This window comes from Metopolophium dirhodum, chromosome 1, assembly GCF_019925205.1.
Source record: "Metopolophium dirhodum isolate CAU chromosome 1, ASM1992520v1, whole genome shotgun sequence".
NCBI lineage: Eukaryota > Metazoa > Arthropoda > Insecta > Hemiptera > Aphididae > Metopolophium > Metopolophium dirhodum.
In genome coordinates, this window is record NC_083560.1 from 144,360,244 (window position 1) to 144,378,822 (window position 18,579).

The 18,579-nt window shown below is 34.0% G+C and overlaps 3 protein-coding genes across 3 annotated transcripts; 2 read left to right on the top strand and 1 right to left on the bottom strand.

The window, feature by feature from the left end:
• Positions 1–3,029: 3,029 nt before the first annotated feature.
• Positions 3,030–4,991, bottom strand: LOC132933077 (uncharacterized). The gene is made up of 2 exons (XM_060999407.1): positions 4,926–4,991; positions 3,030–4,001 (listed from the first exon to the last, which is right to left on the bottom strand). The coding sequence occupies exons 1-2, from the start codon at positions 4,989–4,991 to the stop codon at positions 3,030–3,032; spliced, it is 1,038 nt and encodes a 345-aa protein (XP_060855390.1).
• A 308-nt stretch (positions 4,992–5,299) lies between these two features.
• LOC132933078 (uncharacterized) lies at positions 5,300–6,243 on the top strand. The gene is made up of 4 exons (XM_060999409.1): positions 5,300–5,399; positions 5,454–5,686; positions 5,748–5,913; positions 6,041–6,243. Exons 1-4 carry the CDS (start codon positions 5,300–5,302, stop codon positions 6,130–6,132), a joined length of 591 nt encoding a protein of 196 aa, XP_060855392.1. The 3' UTR covers positions 6,133–6,243.
• Positions 6,244–12,138: 5,895 nt separating this feature from the next.
• On the top strand, positions 12,139–13,562 carry LOC132936242 (uncharacterized). The gene is made up of 2 exons (XM_061002934.1): positions 12,139–12,522; positions 12,592–13,562. Exons 1-2 carry the CDS (start codon positions 12,177–12,179, stop codon positions 13,428–13,430), a joined length of 1,185 nt encoding a protein of 394 aa, XP_060858917.1. The 5' UTR covers positions 12,139–12,176; the 3' UTR covers positions 13,431–13,562.
• Positions 13,563–18,579: the final 5,017 nt, after the last annotated feature.

The window sequence follows — 18,579 nt, forward strand, 5'->3', positions numbered from 1 at the left end:
AGACATAGTTAGCATTCCTGTTTACAACAATTTTTTTATATTCCATGTCATTATGCGTATATTAAGCTGCAAGACTACAGTTTATACTCAAAATGAGTATGCTGATTCTTTAAGCAAGCATTTTGTAAAAACATTTTGTCTGATTTATGGCCGCGGAAATGTCTCCTATAATGTACATTCTCTTATTCATTTGTCACAAGATGCCAAAAAATATGGGGTTTTAGATAACTTTTCTTCTTTCCCATATGAAAATTATCTTCAACATATAAAAAAAATAGTACAACCAGGTCGATTTCCTTTAACCCAACTTTATAATCGTATCACTGAAGAACGTGCATGTGAATCTTCTATTTTTAAATCATTAGTTAATTATCCCATTTTAGATGGTTATCATTTTAATGGTCCTTTACCTGAAGATATTTCTTGTGATTCAGTTAGTCAGTATTCAATTTTGTTTATTAAAACATTTACCATACGAATAGAAAATATAAAACGTAGGTCTAACAAACGAGATGATTGTATTATTATGGCCTCAAATAAAGTGGGCCTAGTTAAAAACGTCATAAATAGAAATGGTGACATATTTATAGTTTGTTCTATATTTGAGAAAGTTGTCCCAATTTATAATTTACCATGTTCATCTATGTTTGTTGGAATGTATGAATGTAGCAAATTATCGTCTACTTTAAAATTATATCATGTGAATAGTATTAAATTTAAAGCCTGTTATTTTCCAACTACTAATATAATTCCACATTCAACTTTCAATGTATGTGCATTATTACATACGAATTGTTAATCAGGTATATTTAGTTAAGAATAGAAATAATGTTAACATAATATTGTGGTTATAATGAATTAGTTTTTTTAGTAGTTAATTATGACGAATGCCATTTTGTACTTTATCATTGTTTCCCCGGGTAACAATGAAAACATCCTAACAATCGTTCCAAAGTCATGGATAATAAATAAGGAGTCAGGAATCCCTGTAGTTGGAAAAATGTACGAATGGTATTGGCCAACTGAACATGGAACTAAAAAAGCTGAACAAAATGTTTAAGTCGATTTTAATTGGGATAAAAAAATTGGACAGGTTCAAGATATAACCGGTAAATTAATTTTATTATTTTTATGATAGTTTTATACATTATTTTTTGATGATGAATTATTTGTACAAAAATCATATATTTTTAGTGTACCTATGTTTATTTTCTCTCATATTTTTTAGATTCCTATTTAGAAGCAAATTGTATTGTAATCAAAATTAAAATCAATCAAAGTAAATTTGCCATAGTTGAATTTTTAAATGAACAATCTATTGAAGTGGTACCTTGTAGTTGGATTAAAGTTGATCATATATCAAAGCGTTTTATTTGTTGTTGGCCTGGTGGCAAAAACATGTCTAAATTTGCTTTATCACAAAAAAAAACCTTTAAATTCGTGGGAAGAACACGACTGTCTGCCACGTAAATTTTTCGGTTGGTTATATTATACAATTATTGTAATGTTTAATTTGATAAACTATTTTATTTTACTATTGACAGAAACTCATGCATTGGCGAAGAAAAAATTATTAAATTTCTGTTATACCAGCTCAACAGAAATAGAAGAGACAGAAAACCGTAGAAAACATATAAAGAGGAAACGTTTTAACTCATATAGCAGTGATGAAGACCTTAATAATGACTATAAAAAAGAAAAAGAGAAACTGAATACCCATTCAAGTAAATTTTTTTTATTGTGTTACAAATATTACCTATATAGTTAAAGGTTAGGTTTAATTGGTTTATTACATTTTTAGGTAAAAAGAAAACACAAAACAAAAAAGTAACTATTGATTCAAATTATAGTGATGAAAGTGACTCAATATTCAACACCAAATTTAAACATGTAGATACAGTTCCACAACCAACAGGTATTGTGAAAATAATTACCGTAAAATAATATATTTTTATGTTTTTAGATTCATTTGATTTATTCAATTGTGATGAATCTGCTAATGAGTTGGAATTTATATTAAATTCATCAACTCAAATCACTGTCTTACCAAATGTGGAAAAATTAGTTGAAGATAGTCAGCCATTAGTAGAAGATTATATACTCCGACCGGAATAAGAACGTACCTCGTCGCGCAGGCGGCGACCGGTTCCCCTCCACCACCTTGTCTATATTGGGTGCCGACGATATTGCATACAAAGTGATGATATTAATCAACTATTAATTACTGTAATTATTATACAGGGCGCTCAAGTAATGATGCATAGGTGTATAATGCACAACAGTTTTTTTTGTTATCTGCCATATTATAACTTAATATTATAAACATATTATTAAACTAAACATATTATAACTTAATATTATTATTTACTTTATTAAATATTTTTATTGTAATACATATATAATTATATAATATAATTTAATACAACTACATTATGTAATATAATATACTATATATTAATTTAACATGGAATGCACTAATTAATGACACTATTAAAGACAAAAAAACATTTCAAATAATTTTTTTTAAGAAAAAATTAATTTAAAATTTATCAAAAAAATAAATATTTACAACAATTAATATTCTATTATTCTAAAGAACAACAACCGAGATCGTTGTCCTCGTCATCGGCATCGTCGGATGAGTCGGACGTATCGCCTATGGTTAGGATGTAATTTGGATTTGTCTCAAGTTCATCGATCATCTCGTCACATATAAATTCCATACTCCATAATTTTTTTTCTTCGGTTATCACGTGAGATATGAAGTTCTGCCAGTCTCCCGGTGTTACCCTATCTAAGGCTTGGTAAAGCAAATTCTTTACATCAGTTAATTTAAAAGTCGTGTTGTTGGCTTTGACATATTGCTTCACCATCGACCAAACCAGTTCAATCGGGTTTAATTCGCAGTGTAGGGGGGCAGTCTTAATATTGATTTTTTGGCTTCTTTTGCAATATCGTCAATTACGTAAGTGTTATACCTAAAAAAAACATTAATTAGCGTTTTTATTATTATTTGATTTGTTTTATAATTACTTAGGTTTGAGACGTTTCACGATTTCTATGAGGTCGCTTTTTGCCTTATTGGTGATATCAATTTCTTCATCTTTTAATAGTATCCAGTTAACAATATCTGCCTTTTTCCAACTCATATTTGGAACCTTTTCTGATTTTACCGAATGATATGGTGCGTTGTCCATCACCACAACGGCGTTATCCTTGAGTAGAGGCAATATTTCTTCAAACCATTCTTTGAATGTCTGCCCGTTCATTTCGTCATGGTAATCGGACGTATTTTTTTTAGATTCAAAACATAACAATCCACGTTGTAAGAAACCATCGGTAGACCCTATGTGAAGGATGATCAAGCGTTTCCCTTTGCCTGTTGGATTTGGTGCACCGGTCGACAGTCCCTCCAGGAATGCCATTCTATGTGATGTGACCGTTTGATCAACCCACACTTTGGTGCTACAGTCCCCAACATTAATCCACGTTTCATCCAAATAATAGATTGGTCTTCCTTCCTCTCGAAATTGACGAATTTGTAGCAAATAATTTCTACGCCAAGCAACCAGATCACTTCTTTCTAAAAGGAAACTATTTCTTTGACGTTTAGTATATTTAAAATTTAAACTTTTAAGCACTATTCCTAAAGAAGTCTTTTTAATATTTGGCAAGGTTTCGTCTTCATTTATTGCCGATAATAACTTTGGAATTGTTGGCAGTTCTTTGTTGAACCAAAATGAATGAACTTTTCTGCGTATTGCGTTCTTATCAAATTCATCTATTTTGTCAACAATACCAGGCTTTTGTCTTTTTCGGTTAGGTGATTTCACACATTTTGTAGTATTGTATTCTGATATTGTTTTACGAACTGTGTGGTAACCAATACCAAGATTTTCAGAAATGTGAGTGATGAGCTCACGAAACTTCATCTTGCCGCTATTGTTCAATACCGACTTGTAGTGGTTGATAATGATCAATTTCTGACCACTACAGACAGGCTGAAAAGTAAGAACCATTATTTAATTAATATTATTTTTTATTCAAAAAGATAAGTAATATGTTTGTTATTCTATAATAAATTGAAAAGTGTTCATAAATACATCTCTTTTCTCTATACTTGTTTTACAAGCGTGTAACGATAAGTTTTCGACAAAATAATCTGACTAAAAATGATATAAAAAACTAATATCGATAGAAATACGATAATTGAATGAAAAATTTCGCAAACTTTCAAAATATATAAAGGCTTAATTAATATACATTAACAGGGATTTTTATAATTTTTTATAATTGTCAAATAATGCTGAAACATCCAGTGTACAGGGTGTAACAGGTCTATTTGATTAATGCATTAACTTTTTTAATATTCAATAGTTTTAAAATGTTTTATTATATTATTATACATGAAAAAAATCATGTGGAATCGTGTATACTTAAATGTAATATGTGGAATTTTGTAATAGCCGTTTCATGCAGGCACGTACTGAACACCTGTATCTCATAATAAGAGGGGTCATCTTAACGGTCGAAAAAGGAATGTTACGAAACCTATTGTATTGAAGGTAAAGCAAAAGAAACGGTAGAAAAACGTACGTTATATTACACCATGTAACCATTTTATACGATTTAGATGAACATCGTTTAAATGAAATATATAAAACTCGATTTACACTTTTGATGTACCGATACTATTTTGAATGATTTGATTAATATCGCAAAAGACACACGTTTTATTATGGTAGGACTTAATTCATACGCGCTAAGCTTTTCAAAAATATTTTATATGCTTCTTGTGAACCGGCATTAAAAAAAATATATATTTTATTGCTAGTTTAGCTAGGTTAATGGTAGGTTAATAGTATGTGATAATTTTCTTGTAAAAATTTGTAATAATTAATTAGAAAAAAACAATGTTAACTTACTTTTCCTTTAGGATTCTTTTTCTTTGGAGTCATAATTTGTGGTGTTTTTTCATCTGAAGAACTCATAATGATGACAGTATCACTTCAAATAAACAAATCGTAGTATAAAATAAAATCAACTAAATAGCACTATAGCAGCAAACGTTGTATGCTGATGAGCAGCTGAATCACTACAACACGGTGTATTATGTGGTAATTTGAGACAGCGCTGTATACCGATGCGACCGTAAATGTTTCAGCCAATCAGAGACGACCGGCGCACTACAAACCTGATTTAGTCCGCCGCCCGGGTACGTTCTTATTCCGGTCGGAGTATAGTCAGCCATTAACTATCTGTGGTAATAATCTATATTATCATCATTAATCAATTAAATATGTTCAACAACTGTATTTTTGATTACTTACTATTTATAGATGATCATGTACCAGACACTACTCAAATGTTGATGAATATTGGTCATGTCTTAAAAAATGGTATACATCACAGTTTAAATTATATTTATTTTAAATACAATTTGTTTTATTAAGCTCTTTTATCAGTTGCAGGACAGATAAATGTATTAAAAAAAGACAACGAAACATTAAAAGTAGACCTTGCCAAAAACCAAGAATATCTTGTTGATTTAATCAGAATGGTAAATAACAAAGGATTTAATAATGAGGATAAAAGCTATTTTGATAGATCTAATTTAAAAATACCAGTAAAAAATTTTGAAGAATTAAAGGCACTGGAATCAAATGATGAACAAAAAAAAATTCTAGTAAGTTTAAAACAAATATAACATTATTATTTTATTGAACAGTTAATTAATTATCAAATAGGCTCAAGTACTTCGCAGAAATGGGAAATCATTTGATTCCAAGCGTACTACTTATCAAATGCTAAAAATATTAATGGACAATAGAGTAGCTGAACTTTTAAATGTCGATGGCAAAAGGGGCATAAAGTTAGCATTTGTTAAAATGGACTTGTACACTATTTCAATTGGTAAGTTAATTAATTTATATTATTAAATTAATACTATATACTGATCAGATGATTGATCGATGTCAAAATTATAAAATCTATTCAACTTATTATACATTTTTCATCTCTATATACAATTCTGTTATAGATAGTGTGAAACACTTATTTCCTGATGAACCTGTACCACTCATAAAAAACCAAATTAGTGATTGGTTAAAACAAGCACCAAGGAGAAAGTGATACATAATATTGTTTTTTTTTTTTTCATTTATATATAATATGTAAACATATCCATATAGGTATGGAATAAGTTTTTTAAGTTTTTGATTTTAATACATTTACTGTATTGCAATATACAGTGAAATACTTAATACGTAATTATTTATTTATTTATTAGAATCCCTTCTGTTTTAATATCTATGTGTATCAGACATGATATGCAATACTGTATAATATTTTACTATATATAATGTATACAACATTATTTAATATAATATTGATTACATAATTTCAGATTTGGTATGGGTAATATACATTTTGTATCTATACCAGTTTTATATGCAAAATATACGTGTAAATATTTGAATCTATACCAGTTTTACACGGAAAATATACGTGTTAAATATTTGGATCTATACCTCTTTTAAACGAAAAATATACGTGGTAAATATTTGTATCTATACCAGTTTTACACCGAAAATATATGTAAGAAATGTTTGTATTTATACCAGTTTTACACGGAAAATATACGTGTTATATTTATATATATATACTGATTTTATACGAAACATATACGTCAAATCTATACGTAGGTTATACGATCAATAAACGTATAAACTTAATGTTTATTAAACGTATAATATTCGTGAAATATCTGTCTTTTGACCCAAAATATATGCCACAATTAAACTATTCTTAAACTAAATATGTACGTATAATATACGTAGGGTTAGTTTAATGTATACGTATATTATACGTTTTATATTCGTATAAATGTTTACTGGGTTACCCTATATAGGGTAATATATAAGACTATTCTGTGTGTGACAGCACGCAATGTACTCACTGCCAATAAAGTTAGTGTTATACCTACCCATTGTAATTATTAAAGGTGGGATTGGAGTTAAAATCAATTAAATATTATCGAGCTATCTAACTACATAGTTAGTTTGGTACCTATTAGTTTTTATGAAATTTTAATAAAAACAAATGTATTTATACAATTATAATAATAACTATTTTATTGTTACTTATTTTAAGCTGAAAACAATTATAATTGTAGAAAATTGTTATGCTATAAAATATATAAACAATTTTAAATAAATTCGTGTAGTACATAATTTTAAGACTAAAACAATAGTTAAACAATTTGTGTGTGATGTATAAGTGAGCGAGTGAAGTAACTTTGATAGTTATTTTAAATCATTGAAAGAAGTAAATGCCCATAAATATAGGTAGTAAATTAGAATAATATATGTACCTTCTAAATGTTGTCCAATAGAAACATGGAAATCAGAAAATGTTTAAAATATGTTAGTAGGTACTCATCATTAGTTAGGTAAAATATAATTTATGTAGGTAACTTAACAGTTTTTAAGAATATTCAAAGACGTTTGTTTTTAAAAAACAAATTTTATTATGTTTAAAAAATAATATTAGCCTTTTTAGTTAAGTAAATTGTTGTATTATTATTATATTATAATATGTATATTATTATTTATAAAGAATACCTAAGTCTTTTAGCCAATTATATTTACCAATTAAGTTAATTAACAAGCTAATTCTTTAAAATCCAATTATTACAATCAGTTTTAATTTCTCTGTACACAGAATTTAAATTTTTTCTAACAATATATTATTTAGACTTCTAATAAATAACAATACCCATTTAATTAAAGTTAAATCTTATGGTATTATATACCTACACAATTAAATAATAGGTATGACCGTAAATTATTTTATTTTTTTTTTTTTTATTAGCTATATTATTACAAAACTATGGATAGCTCTCAACAATTAATAAGTTATGCATGATACAAAATTATACATTACATTTTAAAATTATATAATAAAGCCAGCGTCCAATATAAAAGAAATTACAGTTTTAATGGCATTTTTTTCTTTTGTCAATAAGCAGTATTAAAAAAGCAGTATTAAATATTAATCCATTTTATATAGAGCCACATTTTTGTATAAGTTAGAATTGAAATAAATTAAGCTAAATAAATAATTAGTTTTAGTAATTATTCAAATGTTTGTTTTTTGATCGATTCATTTTATTTTAAAATTTAAGGAAATGCCCAAAATTGCTTATAAGCCCAGTAGCTGCTTATCACAAGTTTCTAAAAGACGGAGAGAAAAGGTTGTTGAAATCAATTATTTAGTCAACAACACAGATAATGTTATTTCTATTCAATCCAAACAAGTCGAACCACCTGAACAATTTTCCCAAATAGATTCAAGCCTTAATACGTTACCAGGAGTTATCGAACGTTATTCTAATAATGAGCCTGAACCATGTTTGGAACTTAGAGAAATAAATATTCTTCAACATGTACCCGATTTGAATACTTTTGATTTAAAACTAGCCTCGTTAATAACTAATTCTAGACTTCCAAGAAGTCGTGCTTCAGAATTATTAAAATTATTGAAATCTGTGGATAATTTGGAGAGCTTAAAATCATTGCCAACAGATTCCAAGACCTTATTAACAACTCCCCGATCTGGAAGTGTAGAAATAAAAACAATCACTGGTGGTCAGTACATCCATTTTGGTATCTCCAATGGATTAAAACATTTATTAAATAGAGATCCACACGTTCGTCAACTAACGGTCTTTGAATTATGGCTCAATATTGATGGGTTGCCAATTGACAGAAAGGGCAAATCATTGTGGCCTATTTTATGTGGTATTTTTGTTGATAATTCTATAAAACCTTTCATTGTTGGTTCTTATTTTGGAGAAAAAAAACCATACAATGTTCATGAATACCTCTCTCTTTTTATTCTTGAACTTAATGATCTCATAAATAATGGTTTGCAAGTTGATGATAGCAATATAAGTGTACATTTAAAAGGATTAATTGCTGATGCACCAGCTCGAGCTTATATTAAACAGGTTAAAGGGCACTCTGGATACTTCAGTTGTGAAAAATGTATGGTCGAAGGAGAGTATTTGCATGGTAGTGTATCATTTAATGACGAAACTGCTCAAGAACGAACTGATGATTCATTTTTAAACCGTACTAATGAAGAACATCATGTTGGAATATCTCCTTTATTAGATATTACTGGTATCGGGCTTTTCTCAAATATCCCTTTGGACTATATGCATATTTGTTGCTTGGGTATTATGAAAAAAATATTACATTGTATTGTAAGAGGGTCTAAAGTTGTTAATTCATGTGGTCAAATTCGACTTTCTAAGGATCAAATCATCTTAATAAATAATCGTTTGAAAATTATTTCAAAATATCTATGTTCAGACTTTGTTCGTGTGCCAGACAACTTAAGTGACTTCCATACCTTTAAAGCTACCGAACTACGACAAATAATGTTGTACACGGGACCATTTTAATTTAAACATATAGTTAGTTTACCTGTGTATAACAATTTAATAATGTTTAATATTGTCATGAGAATTTTGAGCTGTAGTAAAACTGTTTATAGCCAAAATGATTATGCCAATGCTTTAGCTAAACATTTTGTAAAAACATTTTCTCAAGTATTTGGTGGAAATGTTTCATACAATGTACATTCGTTTATTCATTTGGCAAATGACTGCAAAAAATATGGTGTAGTAGATAATTTTTCAGCTTTTCCTTTCGAAAATTATTTACAGCATTTGAAAAAAATATTACAACCCGGTCCTTCTCCGTTAGTTCAACTTCATAACCGTATCATAGAAGAACGTGTATGTAGTTGACGCGGCTACGACGGTGGTGGTAGGTGGTCCGCGGAGAGCCGGTCGTTGATGGGGTAGAATAGGTGGTGTTATAGGTTTGAAACGAATATGACAACACAATTTCGGTGACAAGATTTGTATTTATTGACGTATATAATTATAATGAATATATGTATACGAAACGATATTGACGAAAAAAGAAACAAGAACCACAGACGGCGGCTATATGAAATAGGTATGTAGGTTGTGGTCGTTACGTGTGTCTTTTTGACTAGAGACTAGTCTACGACGGCCGGTACTCGTTCTACGCGACTCGCCTTCCCGTCCCACCTTGTGCCTTTGTGACGTGGTGGGGGAGTTGGCGTTGTCGCGCTGTAGCCCGTAGTGGCGGTTGACGAAAAATGTAGACTGGTCGCTGCGGTACCTGTACTTTGTACTGGTGGCCGCTGCGTACCGTGTCATACTCCCCCGCCAAACCGTCACACGGCAGGCGCGGATCCAGTGGGGGGCGGTAGGGGCGGCCGCCCCCCCCCCGTCAGCCGTATCAAAATGTGTTGTATCGAATTTGTTGTACTATTAAATTACATTATTTTGTGTTATACCATTCTAACGTATTGTTAATTGTTATTGTCACAAATGTTTGTCTTTTATTTTTATAACATAAACATATGACAACAATATTATTGCGACCGTATGAGCGACGACAACCACCAGCCGGCCAGCCCAGCCGAATCGTAGAGTTTTGTCCTAAAAATAGTATGAGATTACATGTTTATTTTGTTTACAGATATTAAATCTTCCTTATTCTCGACTGCCTGAAATATACATATTTATAATACAGATATCAATTTATTTCTAGCAGTACCTATAATAGTAATAATTGTTGTGTTGACTGTTGACATTAGATTAGACACTCTTTAGTCTTTAGTTTGACAACCGCAGATATACACGCGTACTCGTATTACGTATAATTTCCTTAATAATCGAAATTATATTTCTCGTAATACGCCGTTAAAAGTGACCGCGATTTATTCTTTTAATTTAATTGGTGACGTTTGTATTATAGTTGTAAGTTGTTATACTGTAATTATTTCATTTTATTCGTTTATTGAACAAAAACATAATGTCTAAGAGGAAAAATGTCGATATTACACATTTTTTTAAAAAGAAAAGTGCAACTAGTGCAAGTACTGTGGAAAATGATGATCGAACAACTGAGGAAAATAAAAATCGAATTGCAGTGGATTCAAGTGAGTCGTCTTTATCATCCAAAGAAAAAATTGAATTAAATATTTGTCAACCACTAAACACTGAAATTAATTTAAATAAAAAACTAGATATTGGAGATTTTTTAAATTCAAATTTACACATTAATAATATTTTTAAAAAACAACTTCTTGAAGATCATTGGAGACCCCTAAATAAAAATAATTTTCCCTTTTCTACTCACAAAAAATGTGGTAGTATAGAAAAAAGATACGTAAAATTAGAGCATTTGGAAAAATATTTTTGGCTAGTGATATCAAAATCTATGAATGGTTTATTCTGTGTTTATTGTTCAGTTTTTAATCACTCTAATACTGGCACAGGATCAAAAAATACAATGCCTCTTAAGTGTCTAGTAACCGAACCTTTAACCAAATTTGCTAAACTTCTTGGAAAGGATGGTTACCTAGAAACTCATAGTAGAAATATTTACCATAAAAACGCCGTTCAGGATGGAAAATCATTTTTACATATTTATAATAATCCACAAAATAAAATTACCAATAAACTAAATACAGCTCATTATGAACAAGTTAAAGAAAACAGATCTCGGTTGAAACCAATAATTGACTCGTTAATATTTCTTGGTAAACAAAATATTGCTATTCGAGGACATCGCGATGATGGCAGTATATTTGACGATTCTCAAAAGCCTACAGAAAATAATGGAAATTTCAGGGAATTATTAAATTTCAGAATTTCATCTGGTGATGAGATTTTAAAAAATCATTTATTAAGTTCCGAGTCTAGAGCCACTTACATTAGTAAAACGACACAGAACGAACTTATTTGTATTATAGGAAATTTGATACTAAAAAATGTGTTGGAAAGAGTAAAACAATCAAAATTTTATAGTGTTATTTTTGATGAAACCACCGATGTATCAAATATTTCCCAGTTAGTCACTGTTATTCGATATGTCCATAAAAATGAAGTGTATGAAGATTTTATCGGATTCTTAGACTGTCATAAAGACAATTATAAAAATACTGGAGGGGAAGTAGAACCTAAAATGACTGGTGAAATTATAGGAAATTCAGTTTTGAGCATTTTTAAAAAACTTGATTTACCATTTGAAAATTGCGTCGGAATTACAACAGATGGATGTAGTGTTATGCTATCCGAAAAATGTGGAGCAGTTAAAACACTTAAAGAAAAAATGAAAAATGCAATCAAATGCACTTGTTTTAGTCATGCCTTAAATTTGTCTATTATGAAAGGGTGCAAAATTAAATTTGTAAGAAATGCTTTCGGAATAATGAAAGAAATAATTAATTTTTTTAATTCATCAGCAAAAAAAAACTATATTTTGAAAAATACTTTAAAATCATCATTACATTCATTATGTGAGACAAGATGGGTGGAAAAACATGACTGTATTTTACAATTTTTCACTGGCCTAAGTTCCATAATCGAGGCATTAGACAAAATATCAGATTGGGATGATATAAATACCGCAAGTAAAGCATCTTACTTATCTAAATCAGCATCGACTGGAGAATTTATTTTGACATTAACAACTGTTTCAGAAATTTTTACTTTAACATCTCCAGTAAGTAAATTATTGCAGTCCAAAAGCCAGGACAAATTTTCAGCTACTACTATAATTAAAAATGTAATTTCTATTTTGAAAAAAAAACGAGAAAATAGTTCCAACTGTTTTAACAAAATATTTAAAACCGCTGAAAATCAGATGGCCAACTTGGGGATTTCAATCGGAATTAACAAGCCAAGATTATCTGAAGTAATGAAAAACAGAGAAAATCCTCAAACTCAATCTGTTGAAGAATATTTTAGAATAACTCTTTTTATTCCCTTTCTCGATAATTTACTATATGATTTAGAATCTAGATTCGATGAAGATTTAATGTCAGTTTTTGATCTAGACGTAGTGTTGCCCAACATAGTTAAAACAAAATCCATTTTTGATGACAAATTTAAATTAGAAAATAAAATAAAAAACGTGATTAATCAATTTGGTGACTTAGTAGCTCATGAAATAAATATACCTAGAGATATTTTTGAATCTTCAATAATTGGTGAATTTGAACTTTGGCACAATTATTGGTTGCAAGAGGAACAATTACCTTCGTCACCTTTAGAAGCTATCAAACAATGTGACCCGGACCTTTTTTCTGGAATAAATGTATTGTTAAAAATACTTATCACGTTACCGGCTACAGGTGCAACAGCTGAACGTAATTTTTCATCACTACGACGAGTCAAAACATGGATGAGGTCGAGAATATCAGAGGAACGATTAAATGGACTGGCATTATTACACGCTCATCGAGATGTCATTATAAACCACGATGAAGTTATAGATATATTTGCTCAATCTAACAGAAGATTGGACTTTGTAATTTGATTCATAATTAAAATGTTTTAACTTCAAAATTGTTATATTATATTTTATTATGAATTTTAAAAGGTATTTTAAAAGAAAAAGATAGATTTAAAAATGTAATTTAAATAATTAAATAAAGAAATAAAGAAATTTAATGCAGTTTATGTATTCATTATAAATTTATAAATAATCAGGAATTGCATTCTGTACTATTGCATTTATAACTATTTATATATATATATATAATAATAATATAATATACTCGTATTTAGCAGTAGGTATCTAAATATGTATACTTATTTATAATCCGCCCCCCCCGTTAAGGTAGGCTGGATCCGCGCCTGTCACACGGGGTACACTTGTACCGGTGTCTGTGTGCCTTTATGGGACGGGGTGGCTTGTACTACCTCTGGCTTTCACTTGAGGTAGACTTGCCCGCGCCCGTGTGTGTTACTGGGGGTGTTTTGGGGACCCTACCGGAGTGTAGAACGAGTGAGTGTCGTCCAACTCCGGCATCCCCTCGAACGCCACCAGGCAATCTGCCTCGGTTATGTCCACCGTGGCCTCTGATTGGTCTGGCGACTCCTGGCTGGTGGGCTGTCCCGGCTCCTCGGACTTGCCGTCCTTGGATGCCGGTTTGTCCACCTCCATCGGTGTTGGTTTGGCCGGAGGCGTGCAGGCTGCTTCCGGGTCTGAGGTTGGCGCGGGTTGCTTGGCAAGCCGACGTTGTTGGCTTGCCTCGCTTTCCCTGGCCTTCCTCTTTTCCTTCAGCTGCTGGAATTTACGGCAGTTCCGTGCCTGCTGCGCCTCCGTCCTCACCCTTCCCGTTGGGCCGGGGAGTACCCCTGTTGGCCTGGGTACCGGTGCCGGCTCCGCAGGTGTTACGGGGGCAGGTGTCGTTGCTGGGGTTGGTGGCCTTGTCAGGGACGGTGTGCGGTTACCGGGTGTTGATGTTGATGGTGGTCGGTGTGGCCGCAACCTCCGCTGGATGTCCGTCGTACGTTCCTCCCAGCCCCGGTTGCAGATGGCCGCCCGCACTGGGTCCTGCAGGAGTTGGCGGGTAGTCATCCTCGCGCCCTGGGCGGCTGTTCGCGGCTCATCCTGGCCACCGGATACCAGCCCCAGCCGTTGTATGAGTTCGGCAACCTGCTGCCACTTCTCCTGCTGTTGTCCGGTCATGTTGTCTGTAAATGATTGTTATTACAGATAATTGTTTATTTAATGTTGGCCTATCGGTGCCCGTTTTAGGCATGACACATGTATTTTCCGCGGCGGTTGTTGGTCGGTTTGGAAGACCCCTTTCCCGACCTGTATCGCCAGTCTTACCGGTCCCCACCACTTTGGTGCGAAACCGGCGTGAAAATCTTTGTGTGCCTTAGATAAGTGGTATGCTTTGTAGTAGACTACGTCGCCCTTACCGAACTTCACCGGTGTGCCGGTGTTCGTGCTTGGTTTTACCACTACCTTTTTGCCTAAAATACGTTTTTCCCGCTCTACCCTCTCTTCATGTGTTTTTTCGATGTGTACCGGTGCCGCTTTAGACAGCGCCCAATCTCCGGGTCTCTTGCACTCTCTGCCGAGGACAAGGACCGCGGGTGGGTAGCATGTCTGTTCGTTGCACCTGTTCCGTATCGAAAATAGGATTGAGGGTAGTTTCGTGTCCCAAGATTTATGTTTGCCCGTTACTAGTTGTGCGCGTAACCCTTTTTTTAAATCTTGATTACGGCGTTCGACTGGGTTGGCCCTCGGGTGGTAGACTGGGGTCGTCCAACCCTGTGCCCTCCAGCGTTCTAGCGCGTTCATCATTTCGTTTGACACAAACTGTGGGCCGTTATCACTGGGACACACGCGGGGGTAACCGAAACGCGAAAAGAACTCGCGTTCTAACGTTTCGATTATTGTTTTAGAGGTTGCTGTTCCTAAGGGGTAAGCCTCGGTCCACCTACTAAAACAGTCGGTTGCTACCAGTATGTACGATTTTCCCTTACCAGAACTCGGGTATGGGCCCATGAGATCGACACTGATAACTTCCCATGGTTCACGGGGGGTTCTTGGTTGCATTGGGTCGTTTGGACGTGAGTTTAGTGGTTTCGTGCACGCACATACGTGGCACGCACCGACATATAACCTGACGTCGTTTTTTTGACCTTTCCAATAGTACCGTTGTCGAACCGCCCGGTACGTCTCTTTCCAACCCGGGTGGTTGGATAAGACGTGATCGTGACACCTCCAAATGCATGTTGTGCTTTGGTTTTTGGTATCACGACGGGTGTGTGGGAGCCTACGTTTACGCGTAAGAGACCTTCGGAAAAAACGTATGCGTTTGTTCCCGATTTTGTGCTCCTAGTGTTCCGCGCTGGCCCGTCCCACCTGTGACCGGCGACTACTTCGCGGATTGTGGCGTCTTCGGACTGCCACTTTCCGAGAGTCGTCGCGGTGATTGGTGTGTCGTCACTAACGTGGTTATCGAACATGGAAAATATTCGGTCAGGTTCGAGGTCAACACTGATCTTCGTCTACGGGTGTGCCCGGTGCCGGGTCACGAGATAACAAATCTGGTGCTTCGTTTTGTATTCCCGGGACGTGTACCGTACTAAAATCTAAATTAGCTAGTTGTAGTGACCAATGTGTTAATTTTGAATTTTTGTCTTTAGCCCTGTGTAACCATGTTAGTGCCGAGTTGTCGGTTAGGAGTTCGAAACGTCGGGTTTCTAGGTATGGACGGAATTTGTCTGTCGCCCAGATTATCGCTAGGCACTCGCGTTCGACCGCGGCGTACCTTGTTTGCGTTTCGCTAAACTTTTTGCTTGCGTAGGACACTATGCGTCTTTCCTCCGGTCTGTCACCCCGTTGGAAAAGTACCGCACCGGCTCCTATTTCGCTCGCATCTGTTTGCAGACAAAACGGTTTGCTATAATCGGGTGGCGACAATTTTGGTGATGTGACTAGCGCGTTTTTTATTGTTTCGAACGCGCGTTGTTCTACCTCTGTCCATTTCCACCGTACTCCCTGTTTTAATAAATTAGTGAGTGGTGCTATGGTATCCGCGTAATTATCTACGAACTGGTTGTACCAGTTGCACACGCCCAAAAATTTACGTACGTCCCTAACCTTTTTGGGAACCGGAAAATTGTCAATGCATACCAATTTTTCCGGTTGTTTTTGTATGCCCTCCGAGTCTACGATGTGCCCTAAAAATGAAATTTCGCGTAGACCGATTTTACATTTTTTTTGTGTTGCACGTTAGTCCAAACCTCTTGAGCCGCTCGAGAACCTTGTCTAAGTGGGCCTGGTGTTCGTACTCGTCCCTTGAAAATACTACAATATTATCCAGGTAAACTTGTACGAAATCATCCTGGTACCCCCTCATGACCTCGTTCATGAGTCTCATGAAAGTCATTGGACTATTCTTTAGACCGAAGGGGAGGACTCTGAACTGATATAGACCTCTACGTGTTCGGAATGCCGTATATTTTCGTGCATTTTCGTGTAGCGGAACTTGCCAGTACCCCGACTTAAGGTCAAAAATGCTGAATATTTTCGCGCCCCGCATTTGCCTAATCATTTTGTTGAGATCTGGCATAGGGTACGCGTCGGATTCCGTAACGTCGTTAAGCCTCCTGTAGTCGACACAGAGACGAAAAGTTCCGTCTTTTTTCTTTGCCATTACTACTGGTGCGGCCCATGGTGAGGAGCTTGGTTCTACGAGCCCCTGGAGTTCCATATCGCGTACCATATCGTCGATAGCAGTTTGCTTCTGCTGCGGATATGGGTATGGTTTGAGCGCGATTGGGGACGGGTCTTTTAGCAGAATTTCGTGTTCAATTAATTTGGTACGTTCTACTTTTTCGCTGAATACTACAGCGTATTAATTTAAAATCTTGGTTAGTTTCGCGCGTGTTTCGGTGTCGTTTCCGAATTCTAATTTTGACAGGTCGGGACGAGTGGCGGGTGGCTGAGATTTCCCTTTCCAACATGTCGACGTACGAATTTGCTTACCCTTGTGAATTGTGCACGCGGCGTAATACCAAGAGACTTCATTGTTAACAAGAAAGTCGTGTCCTAGTAACGCGTCGCAATACAAATTGTCTAGGATGGTCGCTTCGAATTTTATATCGAGTGCACCTATCCTAGCTTCGAATGTGGAGGTGCCACTGATTGTTGCAGTGCGACTGTCCGCCATCCGGACTGTGTTTGTTGGTCCGTGGGTGGGTGTTTTGCCGTATTTACGGGCTACTGTCGGGTTTACGTACATTTTTTGTGCCTGCGAATCTAATAGGGCTGTTACGAAACCTGACGGAAATTCGAGTTCGACCGAGGGGGTCGGAATTTTGTCTTGGCATGTTCGCGTACCGTTATTAGTCGTATTGCAATTGGTCGAGCGGGACAACTGGTTCTGAACCGCGATGGAGACTGTCTGGTCGGTGGTGTTAACCGCCATGACCACACGGAAAAAAAAATACTGTTATAATTATCAGAATATGATTCATACTACCAGAATTTTTGGTTGCACCCGTGACAACAATATGGTCAGTTAATATTACAATAAATCTTTGGTTAACTGTATTCGATTACAATTACCAAATCAGTTGTTAAAATTACAATACAATATTATGTATCCATTACTTATATAGTTGCTGCCACCACAAATAATCTCTGTTATAGATAATAAGTAGTTTGGTTGAAACAGTTATATCTAGTATGATTCTAGCAAATATTTCAGGGACTATAATAGAAGGCCATATAGTAACAACTACAAGAATAGTTGTTGATATGAAATTACATTGTGTTCCAATGACACATAAATATATGTAAATTTTACTTTTCAATCTGTAACTTGTACAAGGTATATCATGTAGTTATTACAAATTATTAGGTAGGTAGGTCCTTGTAAGTAATTGTAGGAAATGCCAAATATAATAATATGCACTTGAGTACTTCTAAAAGTGATGAGTAGGTAATTAAATCAAGTAATTAATCTATAATAAATGATTTAGAGAACAAGAAATTAAATTATACAATTTTTATTTAAGATAGCACATTACAAATAATACATATCAACTCATATTTATAAATATGTTAATATTAGCATAATATACATAAAATATAATTTATACAATTTCATGAACATATAGATAATTAATAAATAATGAAAATACAATATAACAAT